Source organism: Sitodiplosis mosellana, unplaced genomic scaffold (assembly GCF_009176505.1).
Source record: "Sitodiplosis mosellana isolate CC-2019 unplaced genomic scaffold, AAFC_SMos_1.0 Smas_scaffold_6167, whole genome shotgun sequence".
Lineage (NCBI taxonomy): Eukaryota > Metazoa > Arthropoda > Insecta > Diptera > Cecidomyiidae > Sitodiplosis > Sitodiplosis mosellana.
In genome coordinates, this window is record NW_022601408.1 from 2,476,119 (window position 1) to 2,498,723 (window position 22,605).

General features: G+C 36.4%; 3 protein-coding genes across 14 annotated transcripts; 2 read left to right on the top strand and 1 right to left on the bottom strand.

Moving 5' to 3' along the window:
• The first annotated feature begins 27 nt into the window (after positions 1-27).
• Positions 28-5,082, top strand: LOC129575443 (uncharacterized). Its single transcript, XM_055459090.1, has 10 exons — positions 28-227; positions 285-388; positions 467-615; positions 688-857; positions 991-1,506; positions 1,760-2,171; positions 3,660-3,931; positions 4,011-4,508; positions 4,571-4,738; positions 4,815-5,082. Exons 1-10 carry the CDS (start codon positions 153-155, stop codon positions 4,989-4,991), a joined length of 2,541 nt encoding a protein of 846 aa, XP_055315065.1. The 5' UTR covers positions 28-152; the 3' UTR covers positions 4,992-5,082.
• On the bottom strand, positions 4,775-11,116 carry LOC129575439 (mediator of RNA polymerase II transcription subunit 25-like). Of its 9 annotated transcripts, none has more exons than XM_055459080.1 (19): positions 10,942-11,116; positions 9,162-9,523; positions 8,858-9,080; positions 8,654-8,796; positions 8,421-8,575; positions 8,069-8,112; positions 7,840-7,976; positions 7,629-7,763; positions 7,298-7,529; positions 6,727-7,229; positions 6,535-6,652; positions 6,424-6,468; positions 6,213-6,323; positions 6,056-6,124; positions 5,900-5,971; positions 5,611-5,811; positions 5,429-5,545; positions 5,087-5,227; positions 4,775-4,987 (listed from the first exon to the last, which is right to left on the bottom strand). In XM_055459080.1, exons 2-18 carry the CDS (start codon positions 9,449-9,451, stop codon positions 5,102-5,104), a joined length of 2,721 nt encoding a protein of 906 aa, XP_055315055.1. In that variant the 5' UTR covers positions 9,452-9,523; positions 10,942-11,116; the 3' UTR covers positions 4,775-4,987; positions 5,087-5,101. The 9 variants fall into 9 exon arrangements, with proteins under 9 accessions (XP_055315055.1, XP_055315057.1, XP_055315054.1 ...); XM_055459082.1 differs by lacking the exon at positions 10,942-11,116 and adding an exon at positions 9,593-9,783 and having other exon boundaries at positions 5,087-5,224; XM_055459079.1 differs by lacking the exon at positions 10,942-11,116 and adding an exon at positions 9,593-9,782.
• On the top strand, positions 10,193-21,433 carry LOC129575441 (inactivation-no-after-potential D protein). Of its 4 annotated transcripts, none has more exons than XM_055459084.1 (17): positions 10,193-10,322; positions 10,537-11,729; positions 16,032-16,084; positions 16,285-16,367; positions 16,637-16,729; positions 16,823-16,948; positions 17,045-17,123; positions 17,210-17,416; positions 17,832-18,022; positions 18,107-18,322; positions 18,401-18,502; positions 18,564-18,635; positions 18,737-18,863; positions 19,052-19,212; positions 19,310-19,468; positions 19,547-19,681; positions 19,786-21,433. In XM_055459084.1, exons 2-17 carry the CDS (start codon positions 11,254-11,256, stop codon positions 19,954-19,956), a joined length of 2,451 nt encoding a protein of 816 aa, XP_055315059.1. In that variant the 5' UTR covers positions 10,193-10,322; positions 10,537-11,253; the 3' UTR covers positions 19,957-21,433. The 4 variants fall into 4 exon arrangements, with proteins under 4 accessions (XP_055315059.1, XP_055315061.1, XP_055315063.1 ...); XM_055459086.1 differs by having other exon boundaries at positions 10,214-10,322; positions 10,656-11,729; XM_055459087.1 differs by lacking the exons at positions 10,193-10,322; positions 10,537-11,729 and adding an exon at positions 13,625-13,801.
• Positions 21,434-22,605: the final 1,172 nt, after the last annotated feature.

Below are 22,605 nucleotides of genomic sequence, written 5' to 3' on the forward strand. Positions count from 1 at the left end.
GCCTAGCAACCGTTTGTTTGTTCGATGATTAGACGAGAACCATCATCTCGTTTCAAAACATTAGAAGTAGTTAGAACAATTAATATCGAATCTGTTTTGGTTTGACCACGTTTGGTTGAGGTTTAGGAGAGAAAAGGATAACGAGATCAAAAATGGAGGTGATGGAAGAAGGTGATTTGATGGACAGAGTTCCAATTCTACTTCAACGAGATCGCCAGTATTACGATGTAAATGGTTGTTGATTTAATGTTGAATCACCTTGTGATATTCATCTTTTTATTTAGCAAAATCAAACGGTTCTTCAAGAGATTATTTGTCCTGGTGTGGTTGGTGGAACACTAGATTTTCCTCGATCCGCTTCTTTTGCTTCAGTCAAAATGGTCGAATGGTTGGATAAAAAAAAAAAATAAGAAACTCAAACGGTTCAAATCGACTAATTTTAAACTCTTTATTTCGTTCGGTTTAGGTGGGAAGATGAATATTATGCAGCATACAAAAAATATTCGGGCTTGTTACATCTTAACGAGTCAAATGTGGGCGAAAAGAATATAGTGAAGGCATCGAGTCCCGAAAAATTTGTAAACGCCATTACAAAATCAGCCGATAAACTTTTAGGTAATCATGTTTATTTATTTGAATAGAAAAATTGCTAACTAATAAAACTAACGCTTCAATTCAACCATACAGAACATATACATACGTTGAGTCAGGAAGCACTTGATCATGCCGATCTGACTGTGCTCACGGCCGTCATTGGAGCATCGGCTCTGATCAAAAATAGCCTATGGGTTTACTTACGGTCTGTCACCGTTGACTGGTGCCCGCCGAGAGGAGACGAATCCGGGGGTTCATTGAAGGCATTTTTTTTTTATTGATCACTCTTTTCAATCACTATTCTTATCAGACAAATCTTTTTTCTGATTCCTATATTAATCCAAATTGTTTTATTTCACTTGAAAATATCGCTTTATATTCGTACGGATCAATTAGATTGCCTACAAACAGTATAACGAAATGACTGAAGCATTAGCTGAACGTTTGCTTGATTTGCATGTTCGACTGTTGTCCTTGTACATCGTTCAAGATGCTGACTGTTTGCACTGGGAAAAGGAACAGCCATTTTTTGAATCGGAGCGTGGTTCGTATACGATTCAAATGTGGTGGCTTTATATACAAGGTACGAAACAGGATCTATGGAACTCAGTACCGCCGAGAATGGCAAAACGAGTGCTAGCCGAAATGTTGAACGAAACTCTGACCATTCTCACGGTTCGATATGAGCAGATTGTTCCGAGTGTTGCGAGATCACAATTGGTTTTGGTTGACATATCGAATTTGCTTATGTGTATGGCTGACATTTTGCCGTCGGTTTGCGAAAACGGCGAAGCTCTGGCTGGATTGAACATAACACAGCAGAGCAAATCGATTCGTGATATTCACTGCAAATGCCACGAACTATTCGTAATCCTACTGTCGCGTGGTGTTCCATTGGGTGGATTGTATAAGGTAATTCAATAGTCCACACACTGTTGATGTTTTAACGTTTCACTACAAGTTTCGTACATTTGTGTTCATATTCGTTACACAATTTGTGTGACACAAATGAACAAAACTCCTGGCGAAACGTCAAAACACTAACAATGTGTCAGTAAAATATGTCACACCTAGCGAGTGTTTGTCTGTGGCCAGTTTGATTGAAATTTTGAATGATTGTTATCGTGTTCAAGTTTTCTACATTCTTCCGTTCTAAATATTCCAGATTCTGCGAAAAGAGTCATCAATAAATAATCTCTTCAAAATACGTTCTGGATGTTCTTCACCATGGATTCAATTTGCAATGCCAACCATATTTACAAATGACAATTTCAATAAAAATGCAAACGATTTGTCTGAATTCACCAAAAATGCGGCCATTGCTCTAGAACTGAAGATTCTTCTGAACTCGTCGCAGCCCGACTGGGCGCTTCTGTTGAAAATACTGCTAATGCGTAACTCGTATTTGTCGTCATTGATTTTTTCACATCTACTCAACAATTTACCAACTTCAGATTGCTATAAAGCAGCACTCGATCAACCGTTTTCCAAGCATGATATTGACGCAGAGAAATGTAAGAGATTTCTTTGTAGCCGAGACTGTCACACAGTAGCTGAATGGGCAAATTTGGACAATGGTAAGAGTGCAAAGCGATAAATTCATTTGTTATGACCAAAATTGTAAAAATCTCTTTGCAAAATCGAACGCTTCATAGCAACTTATAAATGGGCTTTATACGCAGAATTAGTATTATTACTGTGTCCAAAAAGTAAGGTGACATTGCATTTATTTTGAAAATTCTTTATTTATTCTTCCAAATCAATTTCATCGCCTTCGAAGTAATCCCCTCCCGATACAATGCACTTATGCCAACGGATTTTCCAATCTTCGAAACAGTTGAAAAAGTCGACTTCAGGGATGGCCCTCAGCTCCGTCTTCGCTGCGGCTTCAATCTGCTCTATCGTCTCAAAACGGTGTCCCCGGAGCGGTCTTTTGAGCTTGTTGAACAGCCAGAAGTCGCACGGTGCCAAATCAGGTGAATACGGTGGTTGTGGAACGATATGAGTCGAGTTTTTGGCGAAATGTTCACGAAGAATGATCGCATTGTGAGACGATGCATTATAATGGTGCAAAAACCAAGAGTTGTCTTTCCACAATTCCGGCCTCTTTTGGCGGATAGCGTTACGCAAACGACGCATAACACTCAAATAATATTCCTTGTTGACTGTTTGACCCGGGGGAAGGAACTCATAATGCACAACACCCCGATAATCGAAGAAAACAGTCAACATGACCTTGATTTTTGAGCGACTTTGGCGCGGTTTTTTTGGTCTCGGCTCACCTTTGGCACGATATTCGCTCGATTGGTCGGTTGTTTCCGGGTCGTAAGCATAGATCCAAGTCTCGTCTCCAGTGATCATGCATTTCGTCTTGTCAATGTAGTCAGAAAGCATTGTTTCACACACGTCAACTCGACACCTTTTTTCCAAAAAATTCAATGATTTCGGTACCAGTCGAGATTTGACGCGTTTGAGGCCCAAAACATCCTTCAAAATGGTATTGACTGAGCCTTTCGATATGCCAATATCATCAGCAAGGTCTCTAATCGTTAATCGACGGTTTTCCAACACCAAATCTTTAATTTTTTGGACGTGAGCTTCGTCGGTTGAGGTTGATGGTCGCCCAGCACGCTCTTCGTCTTCGACACATTCACGGCCTGCTTGGAACTCACTATACCACTTGTAAACATTTTTTTTCGACATAGCCTCATCACCAAAGGCTTTCTGCACCATCCTCAACGAATCCGCAGCAGAAAATTGATTCCGCAAACAAAATTTAATGCAAATTCTTTGATCAACAAATTTCGACATCGCAAAAAACGAGAAATTCACTTTTAGCAGTCCACAAAACGAAGCGTATCTCAAACACTAATGAATATTTTGACGTGTAATTTGGCAGGGATGTCAAAGACAGTCCTACCAACCTAAAAATAAAAGGATTTTTTCAAATTCCCCAGCGCGCTAAATTTTAAATGCAATGTCACCTTACTTTTTGGACACAGTAGTATTATTAATATCGATTAATTATGCCTCTGATTTTTTTGTTTCATGAAATGATTTTCAAGATCCAGTTGGTCAAACAAATTATCAAGTGCTGTTGGCTCTCACTTATTTACAAACGATGGTTGGCAAATCTTCGGACATAAAATCCACGTTAGTCGCATCTTTCGAACGATCACTTCATCAAGATTGGTCGAATTGTTTGGATCGACGGCAAGTTTGGAATCAAAAACGGCCCCCTTGGTTCGAGGCGCTACATCATATGATTTATCCATTGTTGACACCCATTGCAAATATATTGATTGGCTCGATGCAAACTGGTGCCACAATTTATCAAGTATATTCGTGTTTTTTTCTTCTTGCGTTCAGTTGAAATTCATTTCCAAATTACAATTCCAACTCGTCAATCTTTTCAGACAATGGCTCTTGCGATCTCTTGTTTAACCGAAATGCTTGACTGTCTGCCGAATAATTTGTTCATACTCACATCAACGTTGGGTGAAATCATATCGACCGAAGTGCGACCGCTTGGTGAATCGGTTTTAGTACAGACTTTATTCAGTGCACTCTATACCAAATTTATTGAAATCTCTGAAAAAGATGTGGCCAATAAAACGGGCGAAACAACGGCGCTAAGCAAGTCATCCATTTGCACGACGCTTGCCGAAGCAATATGTTCAATCGATGAAGATAATAAGCACACTGAAGGAATTCAAAATCTCATTACAAAGGCTCAGTATTATATAACAACGGACAACATTGTGATTAATGAACGAGGAGCCGCCAAGAACGCTGACACAACTGGCAGTACCCATTCCGATCATCTAGAATTTATTGTTGATTCAAGTGATCATATACCGGACATTCTATGCGGCGATTTACTTAAAACTTTAGTTGGAAAACAATGTGCTAAAGTAATTTTCTCCACTTTCCTTATTTTGAATCTTCACCAATGAAAAATTCGCCTTCATTTCAGCTCCTATACAATTACTTGAAGTTCAATGGCGAATGGTTGCTTCACAAATTAAAAGTGAGCACGGTGGAAATGAGCGAATTTAAAACATTACCCGGGCAAAATATTAAAGAAGAGCGATCGGGTTTGCTACAGTCAATGTTTCACATTGGCCAACAACCTTTTGATCAGGTAATATATTTTCATGCAGAAAATGGTGCGCGCCACTTAAATAAAATATTCGTTTTATTTGTATCGTCACTTAAAGCTATTAACAGGAAGTCTTCGTATCGATTACACATCGTGGTTGCAAATGCCACTGAGTCTGAGCCGATCCAAAATGTGGATGCAAGTCTCAAAACGATATGAATTCCAAGAAAATACAAAACCCTCCATCCAAGATACAGTTATGATTGCGTTCATTGTTTCTCAATTAAAGTCCTAAGAACAGAATACATTAATTAGCAAATCGATTCTTATTCGTTAGTTGTGTCGATCATGTAGAAAAAAAATAAAAATGAATGCGAGAAAAAAAATTACATTTTACTGATAATTTTATTGCATATATTCGAAATTCGGATCGTTGAATGGTTGATTGGGTCGAATATTCATGTTCATATTGGGGTTCATCATGTTGTTCGGCCCTTGCATTCCCATCATCGGTCTAAATTGATTTGGCTGCTGCGGTTGAAAAAAAGAGTTAATAAAATACGTAAAACTGTATGTCATTGTTCTCTAAAGAATTGCCCACTGCTCCCTTTGATCAACTTGAATTTCACTCTCCATTAAATTACAATTTTTCAATGCCAAAGACGATAGTATATAAACCGCTCTACACGAAGCCAATTGTATGTATGACTTAAGATTAGTTCCATATCTTACCTGTCCTTGTGGTTGAAGTAAATGTCGAAGACTGTTATTTGGATTGATCATAGCGGCATTTGCGTTTGGATTTGGATTTGGCATGCCAGGACGCATCATCCGTGGAACATTCATCATCTAAATGATTCGATCAACAATGAATAAACTACATATTTTTCAAATTGCTTCTGCACAAATCTAACCTGAGCCTGTGGGTTGAGTTTCATGCGTTGCTGCATAATTTTATTGAAATCAGGTTGCATCGGCATATGTTGTTGCATCGCATCTTGTTGCATTTGCTGAACGGGCACTGGCATTTGATTGCCTTGTTGACCCATCATCGGTGACGAAATCTGACCAAACTCCATTTTCACCATTTGATCTTGATGCGGCTGCTGAATTTGCTGTTTATTTTAAAGTGGAATTCGGAACATTCGAAATTATTCAACATTTAGAGATGCCTTTTTTTATTGCGGCTATATTTGCACATACCTGCTGTGAAACGTTTGGCTGGGCCGGTTGCATCATTTGCGGTTGCTGTGACTGACCAGGCTGCTGTGGATTCTATCGAATATTAACGGCGAAAAATTTAATTTTTATTCAAAATAAGCGAAAAATTAGTTTTTTTTTTCTTTTATCAATCCATACCGGTTGTCCTGTGCCTCGAACGCCTTGTTTTTGTGAAATCACCTTTCGCAGACGTTCAACAAAACCAGCCTGTCAAAACGAATTCATTGTAATTAATTTTTTCGCTCATTCTGATCACTGAGTACCATTTTTTGATTTTAGTTTGCAAATTACTTACTTGATTATTCGGAATAAAACCAAGATACGCCTTTTTATCCACGGAATAAAACAAAATCAATACACGAATGTCACATGACGAGGACTGTTGGTTGAAGTGCACACAACCAGCCTAGAGAATAAATGATATAATTCAGACAATTGCCATTGAATTAAATAAGAATGAAATTGAATTGAATGGCTTGAATAGAAATGATGAAATTTAAACTTACAAATCCGCTGCTCATGACACGAGTGAGGTTATCCAAACTGGGACACTGAAATCACAAATACCCTTGTATTACAAATAATTCTTTTGACGCAAATCATTTGCTTTTAATTACCGGCGACAAATGGAAACAAACAGATCTCGATTCCTTCAAATATTGTTGACCAATATTTCCGACCAATTGTTTTGGCATCAGTTGCATCAGCAAACGCGGTGGCCAATTATCACCTTGTCTGTATTTCAAAAAGTATAGACGAATGTTAGCGTAGGATATGATATTGAAATAAAATGGAAGTGCAAAAATTACATTTCAGCATCGCCCTCTTTGGCTGTGACATAACATGGAACTTGATGTGGTATTTTATCGGCAGACGTATTTTTCGCTTTTTCAACCCACTCCAAAACACCGCTCCAAATTTTCTCGCGAATCGGAGGCGGCATACTTCCACCGGGAACGTTCTGCTGTGCTTGTGCTTGAGCCGATGAATCCATTGATTGCTGCATCAGTCCCTGATGTGGAGCCTGATTTAGATTTTGTGCATTTGCCAACGTTGGCTGGGGCTGCTGCTGCTGTTGTTGTTGTTGTTGCTGTTGCTGTTGTTGCTGCTGTTGTTGTTGCTGCTGCTGCTGCTGCTGCTGCTGCTGTTGCTGTTGCTGTTGTTGCTGCTGCTGCTGCTGTTGTTGTTGTTGTTGTTGTTGCTGTTGTTGTTGTTGCTGCTGCTGAAGCCTTTGTTGTTGTAATTTTTCTTGTTGAATTTGATGTTGCATTTGCTGTTGGTTGAGAATTTGCATACGTAGCGCTTGTTGTTGCTTTAAAAATATGAAAAAAGTATATTCAGCTAAATGCTCATTCTAATGGAAAATTATGATTGATTTACCAATGCACTTGGTACCGGCGGTTGTTGTACGCCCATATTCTGCATATTTATATTCGGATTTATGTTTGCGTTCGGTAAAATTGGTCTTTGTTGTTGTGGCACAGGGAATCGATTCATATTTGATTGCATTGGATTCGTTGTTATGTTTGGTTTGGTCTGAGCCGCTGAAAATACGGTTGAAACTTGTGGAGCTGATGAGACCGGCGCTTGATTTTTTATTTGGTTGTCCGTTCTTTGAATAGAGAGAGAGAGAGAGAGAGAGAGATATTACCATTTTATTGTTTCGTGAGATTGATTAATTATTTGATATTGATTATTTATGTATGCATACCCCGGTTGAGGCTGTTGTGCTTGTTGTGGTGGCATTTGTTGTGGCTGACTTGATGAAACCGCTTGAGTTGTTTGTGGAGGCTGCTGCTGTGGTGTCTGTTGATTTGGCTGGGAATTGGCTGGAGTCGACACTTGACTGCAGAAGTAAAAGTTCAATTTTAATATTAGACGAGCGAATAAAACAAACTGGAGAAATGCAAATTGGCACATACATTTGAGGTTGATTCTGCTGTTGAGCAGGCACTGGCTGAGACTGCTGGGATGATGGAGACTGTGACTGTGGCTGAGATTGAGCATTTGCTGATTGTTGTTGTTGTTGTTGTTGTTGTTGCTGCTGTTGTTGTTGTTGCTGCCAAACAAAATGATTACAGGTTTATTTTCCATTTCGATTAAAATGATAATTCAATCAAATTCAGTCAGTAAAAATTCATTAGTTATTACCTGCGTTGGACCCGCATTTGCATTGAATTGTTGGAAGTTCATACCTAAAAGCGAATGCAAAATTATTGAAAAGTGTTACGAATCTAACGAACTAAATAACAAATAATTGATGATTAATGTGAAAGTTGGCGCTTCGCATGGGTATAACATATTGATTATTTCCTTGCTTCTAAACCAACATTTCTCTCATACTTTTTCAATTTTTTCATCATTCTATAATGAATCCTCTTTCAGAACTCATGTATTTTGTAAATTCGTTTTTGAATGAATTAATATCAGTGTCTCCATGAAACACTGGCTCAGTATGCGAATTTAAAGAGTCGTGGCGCAATTAAGCGATGCAAAATCTTACCTCCGCTGTTATTTCGATTCAGATTGTTCAATAAAACTGGATCTTTTGTCGCCGGTGCATTATTCTGTCTTGGGCTTTGCATGTTTGCATTCAATGTGGCTGTGTGGGGTGTTGGAGCCGCGCTCGTTTGTGGTGTTGTCGGTCGATCACTGAAGCTTCAAAGCAAATTATCATTCATTACAAACTATTCAAAGCATTACATTTCTGTACATTTGATGGTTGAATAAAATTACCAGTATCCTTTCAAGAGCACCAAATGTCGTGGATCTTTTGAAAAATCTTTGTTCAGTGCAGACATATCACCGTCGGCTTTTTCGAAAATTTTTATCAATATTGGAATTTTCCTCGGCGATATTATCGACAGATTAATGTTTCTCTGTAGAAAGTAAAATCGCAGATATTAGTCATTTATATCATCGAATCCGTGTGTTTATTACCTCCTGAAAGAGTGCAGCCATTTGTTCGATTGTCTTATTTTCGTACAGTGTGCATTCCATGACTGGCATTGAATATGGGGTGCTGTTGCATAAAAGTATGCAATGATTTTGCACTTGAAATCGATGTTCTTCCCGAATTTCATTCATATCGTCGAAACAAACCAGTGCTGTGGCCAAACCTTCTGCTAAGTTTGCATTGGATTCACTTTTACCACCGCTCAGACTACAATTTGAGAATGAATGGAAATTGCTGTGTCACATAATTCATCCAAACAACCGATTTTTTTTTTCTTTCTTTACTTACTCCAGCTTATCAATCGTATTAAGCACCTTTTGTGGGCTTGAGAATGGTCCATATGTGCTACAAGTTACACCAGGTAGACCCTGAACGGTTTTATATACGATCACGCCGTATATGAATTTACTGTTTTCAACCGGGAATAGATCATGTTCGTCGGCGATGCCTTGCAATGAAAAATGCTCAAGCGTTGGAACGATATAATTGTTTCTCAGCTCTGACATATAAGCGCCGGTTATTGCCGTGCTCTCAATTAAAAATACAACATTTGCAACAAGATCATTGGATGTAACCATTTCTACGGCCTTTTAAAATGGAAGTCTTTCTATTGTAAATAGGTAAATTTGTTTGTACAATAACTCGATGTTCTGTAAAAAGAAAGTTATATGAATTTAACAATGCAACTGGTTTTCTTCTTTTCAAACTAAGTGCTTTACATTTATCTTTTGTTATGGAACATCAATATTTGTTTTGTTTTTTTGCTCCTCTCTATGTGTGACACAAAACTTACAAGTGAATACAGTGGCATACATTGATTTGACAGTTCGTGAAGCGGCTTGTACTTTGACCGATTCACGTCGGTAATGTTTGCGGTTTACTCAAAAACGGCAAAACAACATTGAACCGCTTCCAATGATTTCAAACGAAATGACCATGCGTTTGATTTTATGAAGAAAACAAAAAAAAAAAAACGGAAAAATTAAATTGAAATCTGGAATATTGTATGAAACAACTGGGAATATTTCAGTGAAAAATAATGATAGCTAAGTGAAAATTTATTAGGCGTACTTAAGGTTATCGACTTTTTTTTGGAAAACGATAGCATAAAAGTTCATATAAGAAGAAGAAAACAATCCAATGTGATTCCGTTGCAAAAAATCTCAATGGAATCGTCTAGTTTATGACATTCAACCGACAAACTAATTAAGTTATGAGATAATGTATAAAAAAAAATTCGTCTCGTTTCTGTTATGCATTCGTAAACACCAACATCTCTGGGTTAAGTATATTAAAATCAATGTCAAGGTTCTTCATAGCTCTGAAATTCAGATTACTGTGAATCACACCAGAGGGCCACGACTAACACACCGAGCAAAATTGAATGTCAAAATATACTGTGATGTCCTCTTTTATCTAGCAGGAATTTTTCCTGCTTCTTTCGATTTGGTAAGTTTTTCAGCATGAACAGGAAATTTGATGTTGTTTATGATCAGAAAAAAATTCAGTTCCATTTCCATTTGCATGACCATTTTTTTTTGTTTCGAACCATAAATTGAAACTCTTTTTATAATGCGCACGAAAATTAATGTAACTGAATTCATTATTTCTATACATCTTCTCCTCTTAATTTGGTTCGCTCTTATGTTATCTCTTTATATAGTATGTCCTTTGCACTGCACACCATCAGAAGAGGAAAAATATATATATGCACAACAAATACGCGCAGTTTATACGCCACCCACATTTTTTTTCTCTTTTCCTTTCCTTCAATTCTTGCAGATTTTTCTCGTTTCGCGTGATTGTGTACTCCCCCGTATCACAAATTCTTATCAATAAAATGAAAAAAATTTAAGTGTAAGAACGAAAAACTGAAACAATCTTGTATTTATAAATATAAAAATTCATCGTAAACAGTGAAAAATGACTTAGAACGCATTTTTTTCGTTGATTTCATTTTTCTCACAATTTTTTTTTTTCTCGTGCTCGGACAAGAAAAAAAATGGATGACCAAGTACCAAAATTTAAGAAAAAATCATTTACAACCATTAGTTCAAAGACGATTTACCATCCAATCGAATCTTGTGGACAATCTATATATCCTCTTGATTTAAAGAATTTAAATGAAAACCAATAAGAAACTTTAAACGAATAAGTAATTCTGAGTTAAAAAGAAAATGTAACAGATAAACATCGCGAAACTTAAACAACTCCAATGCAATGCACAACATAATCACCGAATCATATGATAAAAGCAGAAAATAGAAATAGAAAGTAGCCAAAACAAAACCGAAAGAAGAAAATTAAAACGAAAACAAAAACAACGCATAATTGAACGCAAATAACCAGAGCCAAATTCATCTGATGATTTGTGTGAACTATGTCTTTATCATCTGAAAAGATTTATAAACGAAAACCATCGATTATAGTGCGCCAGCAATTATTACAAGTTTTGTTGAGGAAATACATAAAAAAGGTTTATTTTGGTGTGTTAATCGACAAGAAAACAAAGCAGCAGCAGCAGCAGCAGCAGCAGCAGCAACCAGCAAACGAAAAAACAACAACAACTACTACTACTACTACCACTACTAATATTACTACTGAAGCAACCACAAATTTCGGTGATCGTCAATTATTACGCCAAGAATATTACAATGATATATATGAGTGCCTAATAAACTATTGCAAAGTAAACAACATAGCAAGTGCTAGATTAACGGAAACACTTGATCGATTCACCACACTGACCAGTCGACGTGAATTCATCGAATCGATAAAAAAGAATCGTTCCAATAAGACACCAAAAGCAACGGACAAAAATGACTGTGCCGAAAGCGATAAAGGTGAAGTTTCAAAGTAAGTTTTCAAAAACAGAGAGAGGAATGTTTGTTAGCTTGATTAGGTGCAAAATGACATGAATAGTTAAAGAGGAGCCTTCATTTTTACCCAAAATTGAATTGTTTTAGAAGGGCTACACTATTGTTGGATGTAAATATGGTAGAAAGAAATCCAACGAGTTTCTAAGAATTACGAATGATGTCAATTCAAAACATTCGGTTATTTAGTTTTAATTCAAAATGTGTCACTTGTTGATTTAATGAACCGCATATGATGTATTAATATTGGTGGCAAATAACATAAATCAGGGGGCAACGTACTATATTCTGAGCGTGAACAAAATGCGTTCATATTTTAATGATGTTGAGGTAGGTCTTTCATCTAAAAGCAATGCTAAGCAGGCCAAATCAATGTGTGTGCTTCGTAATCTTGATTGAAAAACACTTCCTACACTCTCTTAATTCGTGGAATGCGCAAACATTTCGCGGTGATAATTTCAATTACGCCCGAAAGTATGCATCATTTCTGTGAAATGTATTTATTCGTCGTAGGTCGTTGTGGCGTGATAATTGAAATCGAGTTTGATGTTTGCATTTTAAAATAAAGACGAACACCAAGAAACACAATATTCCATCTGATGAATGAGTGTGAAAAATCCCAATGTTATTCGAATTTATTGAACGTTCACCGGCCTACCTAAATTCGAAAGTGAAATGGCATACGGTTTTGAAAAGAAATACAATTCTAATTGAAATGGGCTCGAACATAAAGCATGAAAATATACAATCCATGTGCACACAGAACGCTCTATATTTAAAAATTAATCAATATCAATTGCGTACTAATTTGCGTATTGCTTATAAACCGTATATTTTGAAGCGTTTCCAATCCCTCACCTCCTTTGCACTCTCTTTCTCGCCTCTTGTTTGTGTGATGTGATCCGTGTGAACAACATGTAAAAAATCCACCTTCGTCTTCAGTCGACCACATAATTTCTCGTATGTTAAAACGAAAATTCCAATGGCTTCTCGATTTTGGTTGTTGAGTATGGGCAACTTATATTCACACACACACGCGCACACACACACACACACACACAATCTTCCGTTTTCATCGTGGTTTACTTTAAATATGTGAGGCTAATTTAATGAATACTCATTTATTCAATTTACCATATCGATTGAGGCTGTTGTTGTTTTTCCATATCCATCCACATATATAGATTTCTTTTCTCTTCCACTTGTGTGTCCATAATCTGATACCAAATCGATGAAATGCAAATTCAAAAGCAAATAAATTACTGAAAGCCGACAACAAAATTGAACTGGGAGTAATATCATATTTAGACATTTCTGCCTTCTCGCTAGCAAAAGGAAGAAAAAATGAGCAAAACGACGTGGAAAAAAAATTGCATACAAATTCCATCCAGTTGTTCTTGCTGTGTCGCTGTTGTCACCATCATCCATTTGACAAAAGCTTCGGCTCAAGTAAATTGAATTTCCTTAATATCATTAAACACAATGAATATTTTCGTACAAATGCGTTATTTGCCGATGTTCAAGCACATCATATCAAATAGCGCTTCAGCCTGTTAATGTATTTAAATAAGCGCCCGTTTTGTAGACACTTGAAGAATTCAATATATGCACGCGGCACAATACTAATGTGTATTCGTAGATAAATAGAAAAAAGAAAAAAAGAAAGAGAGAGCGAGAGGAAGAGAGAGAGAAAAAGGGAAAACAACGGCAAAATATAGAGTAACAACATGAAAAGAAACGTAATTTTCCGAGTGGCAAGTATGAACTCGGTGGAAAACCCATACAAACGTGAACGCAGGCGGCAATCACACATTTATTTCGATAAATATCGAGAAAAAGGAAAATACTGATTTACATGTAGTTCATTATCGCTAGTCAAGCCACTAAGTTCAAATTTTAGATTTTGGTTGAGAAACACAGCCAGTCCGACGGATTTTGTAAACAAACTATTGTATTGATTTCATGTTCGGTTGAAATCTGTAGTAAACTCAACATTTGATTATCGACAAACACTTTTTTTTTTTTTTTAATTTTCTGATCAATTGAATTCTTGTGAGTTTTTCAAATGTTTTTATTATTTTGAAATTTTACAGTTTTTCCGTTGTTATTGTTGTTATTGTTACTTTGTAAACAAAATTTTGGATTTCCCCATATTTTATTTTTGGTCTCAAATATTCCAATATTCAAACGGTTTTAAAAGCGCGTAAAAGTCAAAAGACATGAGAGCATAAGAGAGACAGAGAAAGAAAAAGCAACAAATATTTTCGAGTCAATTATTTTCGTCAAATATAAATGAGTAGGCATGGAAATTAGACGCCGGTTGATTTAACATTCTAAGTGCTGTTCAGAAAGGTAACAGTAGCAGTAGGAGAGAAAGTTGCGGGAGAAAGAGTTGACCCGATCAAATTTTCACGAGTTGGTGCGAACAGAACTCCATGCTACCAACAATCAGCAAATTAGTGCATAAATTGTTTATTAGATGTCTCAAAAGTGCTACACTTCTCTCACTTTTCACTCCCTTGCTTTCTCACTCTTTCTCAATCTCGTTCATTCAACGAGATAACACTCACAAAATACCACTCGGCCTACTTTCCAATATTCAAACGTCTCTGAAAAATACCCATAAAATAATTATTATTACACACAAAAGGGAATGAAAACCTTGAAATTTAATACTAAACATCATATGCTGAAAGGAGATTCAAGTCATAATTGTATTTCATACACTCTTGATATTGGTACTTTTGTTCGTAAAATCATCTTCATCTCTTCTTCACGCCTTCATCGATACACACGATGTGCATGAATGTGTATACAATGAATTTTCTACAGTCGTTGTGTGTACACACGTGCAAATTAATTTACGAAGTTTTATACATCTTCAGTGCAAATCGATCACGTTTTAATGGCTTCAAAATATATTTATAAGCGGAACATCGTTCGAATAAATCGATAGTCACATGATTCCAATTTTCAAGCTAAGCCACCCACAAAATGTGTGAAAATAACCATCAAGCATTTTATCTGTTTTCCTCAAATTATACGCAATTGGATGAATTTCTCACATGCTAACACTTCATTTCTTCATCATATAAAATATGCTTCACTTTACATAGATAAAATAGAAAACTGAGCCGCTCATCGAAAATGTCGATAGAATAACACATTGGTGTTTAACTTGTTTTTAAGAGAGAAACAGAAAACAAGTTCCTTCAACTCAATCATGTCCACTAAACTCAGTCAAATCCGGTCGGAAAAGATCAAAATTCCCCAAAAACCATGAACAAAACCCGCAAAGCATGTAGAATAAAATAATAACGGAATAGTCGAGGATCCACTTTAGGTCATCATATTCAAAATTTCGACGAAGAACTTAGATCGAATAGAAACGAAATGGAATAAATATCGTTCTAACTATTTGTGAGCATATCAATATTATATTGAGGGTTTTTACGTTATAGGAATCAGTTGTTTTTTCTCAATAATCGATCAATGTTTCTTTGATTCTTCTCTGTCTGTCGAAAAATGTTGTATTCAAACAAGATATCTAATGTCGTTTAACATTAATGCGGCATGATATTTTTTTTCTTCATTTCGTTGACGGACGGAACAAGTTCGCTTGAAAAATGGGAGTTTTATTGAAAACATGGTCAAATTGGTCGAAAATTTAATCAAAATCTAATTGATAAAAAAGATTGAGGGAAAAATCATTGGGAAAAAATTGAATTTCAACATCAAATTTTGACATGATTTAGCAGTGGCCAACGGCACATAAAATATATCAGATCGATAAATGAAACGACGACAGAATTCGACAAACGAAGAAGAAACAAACGTGATGTTGCCAATATGTTCGAATTCTGTTCAGTTCAAATCCTCAACCTTGAATTTGCGCTCAATTTGGACACGTTTTCTTCTTCTTCGAAAGCTGCAAAAAAGACAATAAGCAGAAAATCAATTTTCCTTTGTGAGAAAATCGCGTGAATTTATTATTCACGGAAGCAAATGTGTGTATATGTAATGAGCGTTTTCGACGTTGTCTCACTAGGATCAAATAGCTTTAAATAGTCGATTCCACCATTTCAGTTTATTTCATGATTTATTTAAAAATGGAGGGATAGAGAGAGAGGGAAAGAGAGAGAGAGAGAAAGAGAGAGAGAGAGAGAGAGAGAGTGTGTGTATGTGTGTGGGCTTCATCCAGACGTTTGTTGCCAATTGGAAAATGCACTTTTTCACACGCCATTTGTAATAATATTTTTGGTACACGTGTTTATTTTTTCAGATGCAGTATGACAGTCACACGAACAAACGAAAAAACTTTTGACGAAAATGAAGGTAAAGCATAATGAAAACTACTTTGAATACATATTCACTGTGGTATTTTGTTGTTGTTGTTGTTGTTGTTGGTGTTGTCGTTGTTCAATTTGCATATACATAAAAAAAAAATTATTCTAAAATTAAATAAACTAATGACCAGTCATTGAACTAACGACTAATCGCATTAAATTTGTAACACTACTCATGGACATAATTAGAAATCGGCTGGGGAAAAAGGGTACAAGTGGAATTAAAAAGAGAATTGGGAGCATCATTTGGCGTATGCATTGTTGGCGGAACGGTATCAAAACACATATATCTCTATATCATTCATATGATTTCACTTTTATGCCAACACAAAACTAATGGGTCACATCCAATAAAGTTTTTCTCCGTTTTCTGCACACTGCACATATGCACATTCAGATCGGACACGGGAAAACTGCTTTTGGATGTGATCCAATTTCAAACCGATTCAAACGGATAAAATTGTGTGTTTGTTTTTTTCTCTTTCAATTTTTCTCCTACATTTTTTTCTCGCTTGCAAACCATATGCAATGACAAATTTAGGTCAATATATCCAATGATGCGCAGCAAATTTCAGGAATTTTCATTAAAAATATTATCAAATCAAGTCCGGCCGAATTATGTAAGCAGATAAAAGTATGTATCGAGATGAAAAGTGGTCGGTTTGGTTTAATTTCAACAAATGGCGATGATTAAACGATCAATTTTTCTTACAAACTTTTGCACAAGGTTGGTGATAGAATTTTAGCTGTAAATGATAATGATGTGCGTAAAGCAACACAAGAACAAGCAATAAACTTAATTAAAAATGCCGGCTGCACCATCAAATTAGATATACAAAGCTTTGATTTATCGGTAATATAATTCATGTTAAATATTCTCGTCGGCCTTATAATGATCAACGACTTGTAATAACGACTCTTTGATTCTGTTTATTTTGGCATCGTGTAGAACATACCAAATAAGACGACAATGAATAAATCAGTAGATGTAAATAATGAGAAAGCGCCTTACGAAACATCAAAACAGAGTAAGTGCAATAATGTCAGCGCACATTTAGCTTCAAAATGCAAATGAAACACAGCACACATACATATATAATTTACATCCCATCAGATAACGATGTACAAAAGTCAACTACAACGAAAAGTAGTGAAGGCGAGTCATCGAACGATGATGATTCTGAGGAGGAGGATTCTTTGGGCAAAGTGGTAACCAAAGCCGGTAGAGAAATTGATCGAAAATCGGCCGGCAACACCAAACGCTCCAAAGAAGAAGCTAAAACTGACGAAGAACCGGAAAATGAATTTGGATATACAGACAGTGAGTACAAGATATTTTCAAATTGAATGTAACCCAAGCGAAAGAGAACGATTTGGCTCTATCGTGACGATATATTTCATCGTGGAATAGCGGCCAGCGCATGTACACAACACTTCTCCTTTCTCACTGCTGCTATGTTAAACATAGTAAACGGTTCACGCACACCGATACATGACTGTATGCGTGCGCCCTGGAGCTACAGTCATGTATCGATGTGCGTGAACAGCATACTATGTTTAACATAGCAGCAGTGAGAAAGGAGAAGTGTTGTGTACATGCGCTGGCCGCTATTCCACGATGAAATGTATCGTCACGATAGAGCCAAATCGTTCTCTTTCGCTTGGGAATATTTTCACAAAGAATCCAATTGTTTATCTGTATTTTTGTTCGCTTTGAATACAATCGTATTGTCTAGGAAAAATCAAAAAACGTTACGGTAACTTGGGAAACGTTGTGCGCGTTCAGGTCAATCGATCGAACAACAACATGGGAATTGCATTGGCCGGTCATCGAAACCGGAACGAAATGGGCTGTTTTATAGCTGGTTTGAATCCCAAAGGTGCGGCCAGCGCAAAGAATCTTCAAGTTGGAGACGAAATTTTAGAGGTAATTGCTTTTTGTTTGCAACCAACCAATGGACAGTGATAACAGTGATAAGATTTTGTTTGGTTCAAATGATTTGAATTTTAGATTAACGGACACGTTGTACACAAAATGTGTCATTTGAATGCGTCTGTTTTAATCAAAGGAATACCAGGCACTACACTCGAATTTATTGTTCTACGCAAAGAATCCGCTTTGGATATTATAGCTGTGAAAGCAGTTACTAATTTCCCTGTCGCCTTCGATCAACTCGATCATTTGCACTCGTGTTATAAGAATGTGCGCACTGTGAGCATTCAAAAGGTCAGGCCAGCACCATATTTAGATTTTCACTCGAATTTCATATCGTATTAATTACATTTAATTTTGGCTCTTCATTAGAATGGACCAAGTCTTGGAATAATGATTATTGAAGGGAAACATTCGGAATTGGGTCAAGGTATTTTTATTTCGGATATTCAGGATGGTTCAAATGCCGATAAAGTAAGTTTTGCAAGCAATTAACCGTTAAATACACAACTGATATGCGATATATATTTCGTAGGCTGGATTATTGATTGGAGAAATGATTTTAGCCGTTAACAAAGATCTTTTGGTCGATTGCAACTATGACTCGGTATGCATTGTGATTCAATCTGCTGCGCAAAAAAAAAATGATCTGAACACAATTTTTCTAACTAATCCGTTCCACTTATGACAAAATTTAAATCCGTTTAGGCGGCAGCTCTATTGAAACGTGCCGAAGGTATCGTGACACTCATCGTGTGCAATCCGAATAAAAAAGATGATAATAAAGACGAAAAGAAGGATGAAGCAACCAAGACGCCAAAATCAGAGAAAAAAGGTGGGAAATAATAAGAAAATACATTGATATAAGTATTGACACCTGCAGAGTGAAACTCCAAAGGCTTAATCCTTTTACGTAATGCAGGCTTTGTGATGCATTTTATTTCCGTTTGATTCAGCATTTCTTACAACAACAACAAAAACCACAATTAAATCCATCGTTCATTCTGATTCTTCTTTTGGCAGACGGTACCGAAAAATCGGGGAAGATTAAAGATGACGGTCCACCAGCTGACCCATCCACAGCAAAAATTGTATCGAATAAGGAATCCATCATCGAAATAAATGCCAACAACAAAGGGCTCGGCTTATTTGTAGCCGGCGGTAAAATGCTTACACCACCAGTTGTAAGTATTAATCTTTATTAAGGCTATATATACATCCGAGTGCATATTTATATTCTGTCTCACACATTTTGGTTTGACGTCACACCCATATTCACAGGATGGTGCATATATAGTGTATATTTATCCAAACGGTGCTGCCAATCTTGATAAAAGACTTCAGATATTCGATAAGGTTACTGAAGTTGAAGGCAAAAAAATCACAGCTGATATGTCGTACGGCGATCTCAAAAAAGTATTTAAACGACGGTATTTGGTGGTAAGTGTGCAAAAATTTTGAGAGATTCTTTTTTTTTTCTTATTTGATTTATTTAATTCTTTACAAATTTTCCCGAAGGCGAAATTGATGGTTATTCGCAATGATCCACCTCCAGTCAACGAAATGGATGTCGAAATTGCGAAAAAGGCTGGCAAAGAAATCGGATTCAATTTTATTGAATGCCAGAACCACGGCATATTAGTCACTGATATCGTACGTTTGTTTCGTTTACTAAATTTGTTTTTACGTTTGCTAAATCTCTCTCTCTCTCTCTCTCTCTCACTCTCGCTCTCTCTCATCCGTTCATTTTTCAATAGGTCGCCGGAAGTCCAACTGCTTTTGATAATCGATTAATGGTGGGTGATATGATAACGAGTATAAACGGTGAAAATGTTCGCAACGCCAGTTTCATTGACTGCATACTTTTGATCAAATCATCGCAAAGCCGACTCGTGCTCAAAGTATCACGTCCAGCAATCAAAAAGTAGTTGCATTCTAGTTGATATGGACACTGTCATTTAGATTAGAATGATACTAGCTGATTAGAAGAAAACTTATATTTCACAAAATTTCAGTGAGAAAACAAAAAGAAGAAACAATTTACGAATTGAAAAAGAAAAAAAAAATAGAAGAAAAAGATACATTATATATACTCCATTAATGACCATTATACCTCATTGAATTCATCATGTACAAAAGAAGAAGAACAGGTCATGGTAATTGAAACAAAGATTTGAATCCAAATATGGCTTTGTTTTTGTGGATTTGACCAAGTTCCTTCACATTTTCATCCAAAGACCGTTTTCCAAAAACAAAACCAAGAAGAAAAAAAAAAACAATTTTCTATCGTTCTCAAAATTTGAAAATATATCTTTTGCCTTTTTTCGTTGCATTCTTCTTTCGAAAACTTAGAAAGAAAAAAAAATTGAAAAAAAAAAACAATTTGATAAATTTATTCGTCTTGAAAAAAATAATCAAAGTAGTTCTGTATGTACCTGTGCATAAATGCATATAATTATAATTAATATCAAAATTTATTATTAGATAAAAGAAATGAGTATTTATCGAATTTTCGATCAATTAGTCAAAGTTAACGGAGCGTTTCGTGTCATGAATGACGTAAACACAAGCCATACCATGTGTAGCATTGAAATATGTTGTGTTCAAGACCAAGTCACAGAAGCAGTCGTTGTGATTGACTACTGGTTTATGGTTTTATTTTATTTTTTCGGAGTTTTCTTTTATCAGTCGTTCGCTTTGAAAATGAAAGTCGAAACATATATGCATACATTAGAATGTTTGTCTACTAGACTCGGTGTTTAGTTTAACCCTTTATCACATTTCGGTTTCTGAAGTAACCAGATACGCCAGACGCTATAGCTATGAAACCACTAAATATTTTTACATTCTTGTTTGGAAACAAATGTAGGGAAATGAACTAGCTTTCATTTGATACTTTACAGGCTACAATCGGCTGGCTGAATGGAAAGTTTTTTCTGTTCATGTACTGCTGTAAAAAAAAATGCGAAATTATAGCAGAATTACACATTTTTCCTCCTCTTATCTTGTGGGTTTGTTCATTCTTTTCAATTGTCAAATTAGGACTCGTAGGACCAAAACACATCAATTTAACTTTCTGCATCATTAGTTTTATAAAATTTAATTTTTTCAAGCTTTTATAGTGATTTGACACTTTTGACTCTTTTCCGATTTTCTCGACAAATACGCAATTTTTCAAAAATCTAAGTATGAGATTTTTCTCTATTTATCGTGGCACAAAACATATATCAAAATGATTCAAAAACAAAAAATTGTGCATCAAAGGGTTAATGAGTGGAGCAGATTCACCAGTTGAATACAATTATCCCCCTTCGTTGGGCATTGACCATGTTCCGTGCCAACGATGTGTCTTCTTGGCGAATTCGAAGAAAACTCGTCGAATAAAATTTACAAAAAAAAAAAAAACAGATTAAACGTGCTAAGAGACAAAGATTTTGTGATTTCACATACGTTGTGTTTGCGTCATTGATGACATAACGCAACGTTAGCATTAGAAACACAAACTTCCCGTATTTACCCATCTAACAATTATCACTCAAAATACATCCGATTCCAGGCACATTTCCAAGGTTGAATACGGGGATAGATTTAACCGTAGAAGTAACCGTCATAGTGATCCAATTGTGCATGGAATGAATGGAGAAAGAATTGCATAAAATTAGCATCAATACATTCAATACATTCAATACTCTTATTTCAATTGAAAAACAAATCATTTACTTACATATATGGGTACTTCTGGCCTCCTTAGTTAAGTATGTACGCCTACTATACCACAACAATCAGGCATAGCGGAAATAACATAATTTTATATTTTAATTTTTAAATTATTCAATGTGAATGGCGTGAACGACGATGCATGATGCTGGTTAGTTGTTGACAGCAGCTCGCTGGTTGGATGGCCTCTGCAATGTTTCGGGTAATGTGTACCCAAACAAGTCAAAGTGTCCTTGAAAATCATACAAGAAAACAATGAATGATCTATAAATAAAGCACTGCACCTCACATCACATGCAATTCAATCAATATATTACGAGCACTTACCTTTGATCAGGATACATTTTGCAGCGGCTATGTCACGATGCCATTTCGTCTTTTGTACTCGTGGCTCGACAACTTCCATCTCACCGGCTGAATTGAATTTCACGTATTCCAAATTTCCAAGCCCATTTACTTGCCATGTTTTATGGTAGATTGCCACTTTTGGGAGTAAATCTGGGTTTAGTTGATCTGGATGTGGGACATCATTGCCAACCGCTGGATTTCCGTTGCCCTCTTCCACTTCTTTCTCGAGCAAAAACAATTTCAGCTTCTCTTGCCTCATCTTTCGTTTGTTGACCTTGCACACGATCATTGTTGGCAGCATTGCACCTTCATCCGGTCGACAATCATGGCTGACTTTGAACCGATGTCGTTTCGTGCGTCGATCAAAACGGCCAAAGCACTTGGCGCATGTTTGTGAAGTGTAATACTCGTCGACCATATTAACCACACAACCAGGACACTTTTCGTAGCTTCGTATCATTTTCCGATTTCCCGGGCAACGCAGTGTCTTTTTGATGCCGATGGGGGAACTG

Coding starts and splice junctions, on each gene's coding strand:
- LOC129575443 (XM_055459090.1), top strand. CDS start 153: ATGGAGGTGATGGAAGAAGGTGATTTGATGGACAGAGTTCCAATTCTA. Junction 389..466: donor TCAGTCAAAATGGTCGAATG/GTTGGATAAAAA, acceptor CGTTCGGTTTAG/GTGGGAAGATGAATATTATG. Junction 3,932..4,010: donor CTGGTGCCACAATTTATCAA/GTATATTCGTGT, acceptor CAATCTTTTCAG/ACAATGGCTCTTGCGATCTC.
- LOC129575439 (XM_055459074.1), bottom strand. CDS start 9,451: ATGGTTACATCCAATGATCTTGTTGCAAATGTTGTATTTTTAATTGAG. Junction 9,081..9,161: donor AATACGATTGATAAGCTGGA/GTAAGTAAAGAA, acceptor CTCAAATTGTAG/TCTGAGCGGTGGTAAAAGTG. Junction 7,764..7,839: donor CAGCAGAATCAACCTCAAAT/GTATGTGCCAAT, acceptor TTACTTCTGCAG/TCAAGTGTCGACTCCAGCCA.
- LOC129575441 (XM_055459084.1), top strand. CDS start 11,254: ATGTCTTTATCATCTGAAAAGATTTATAAACGAAAACCATCGATTATA. Junction 16,085..16,284: donor AACTTTTGACGAAAATGAAG/GTAAAGCATAAT, acceptor GGACATAATTAG/AAATCGGCTGGGGAAAAAGG. Junction 17,417..17,831: donor TGAATTTGGATATACAGACA/GTGAGTACAAGA, acceptor CGTATTGTCTAG/GAAAAATCAAAAAACGTTAC.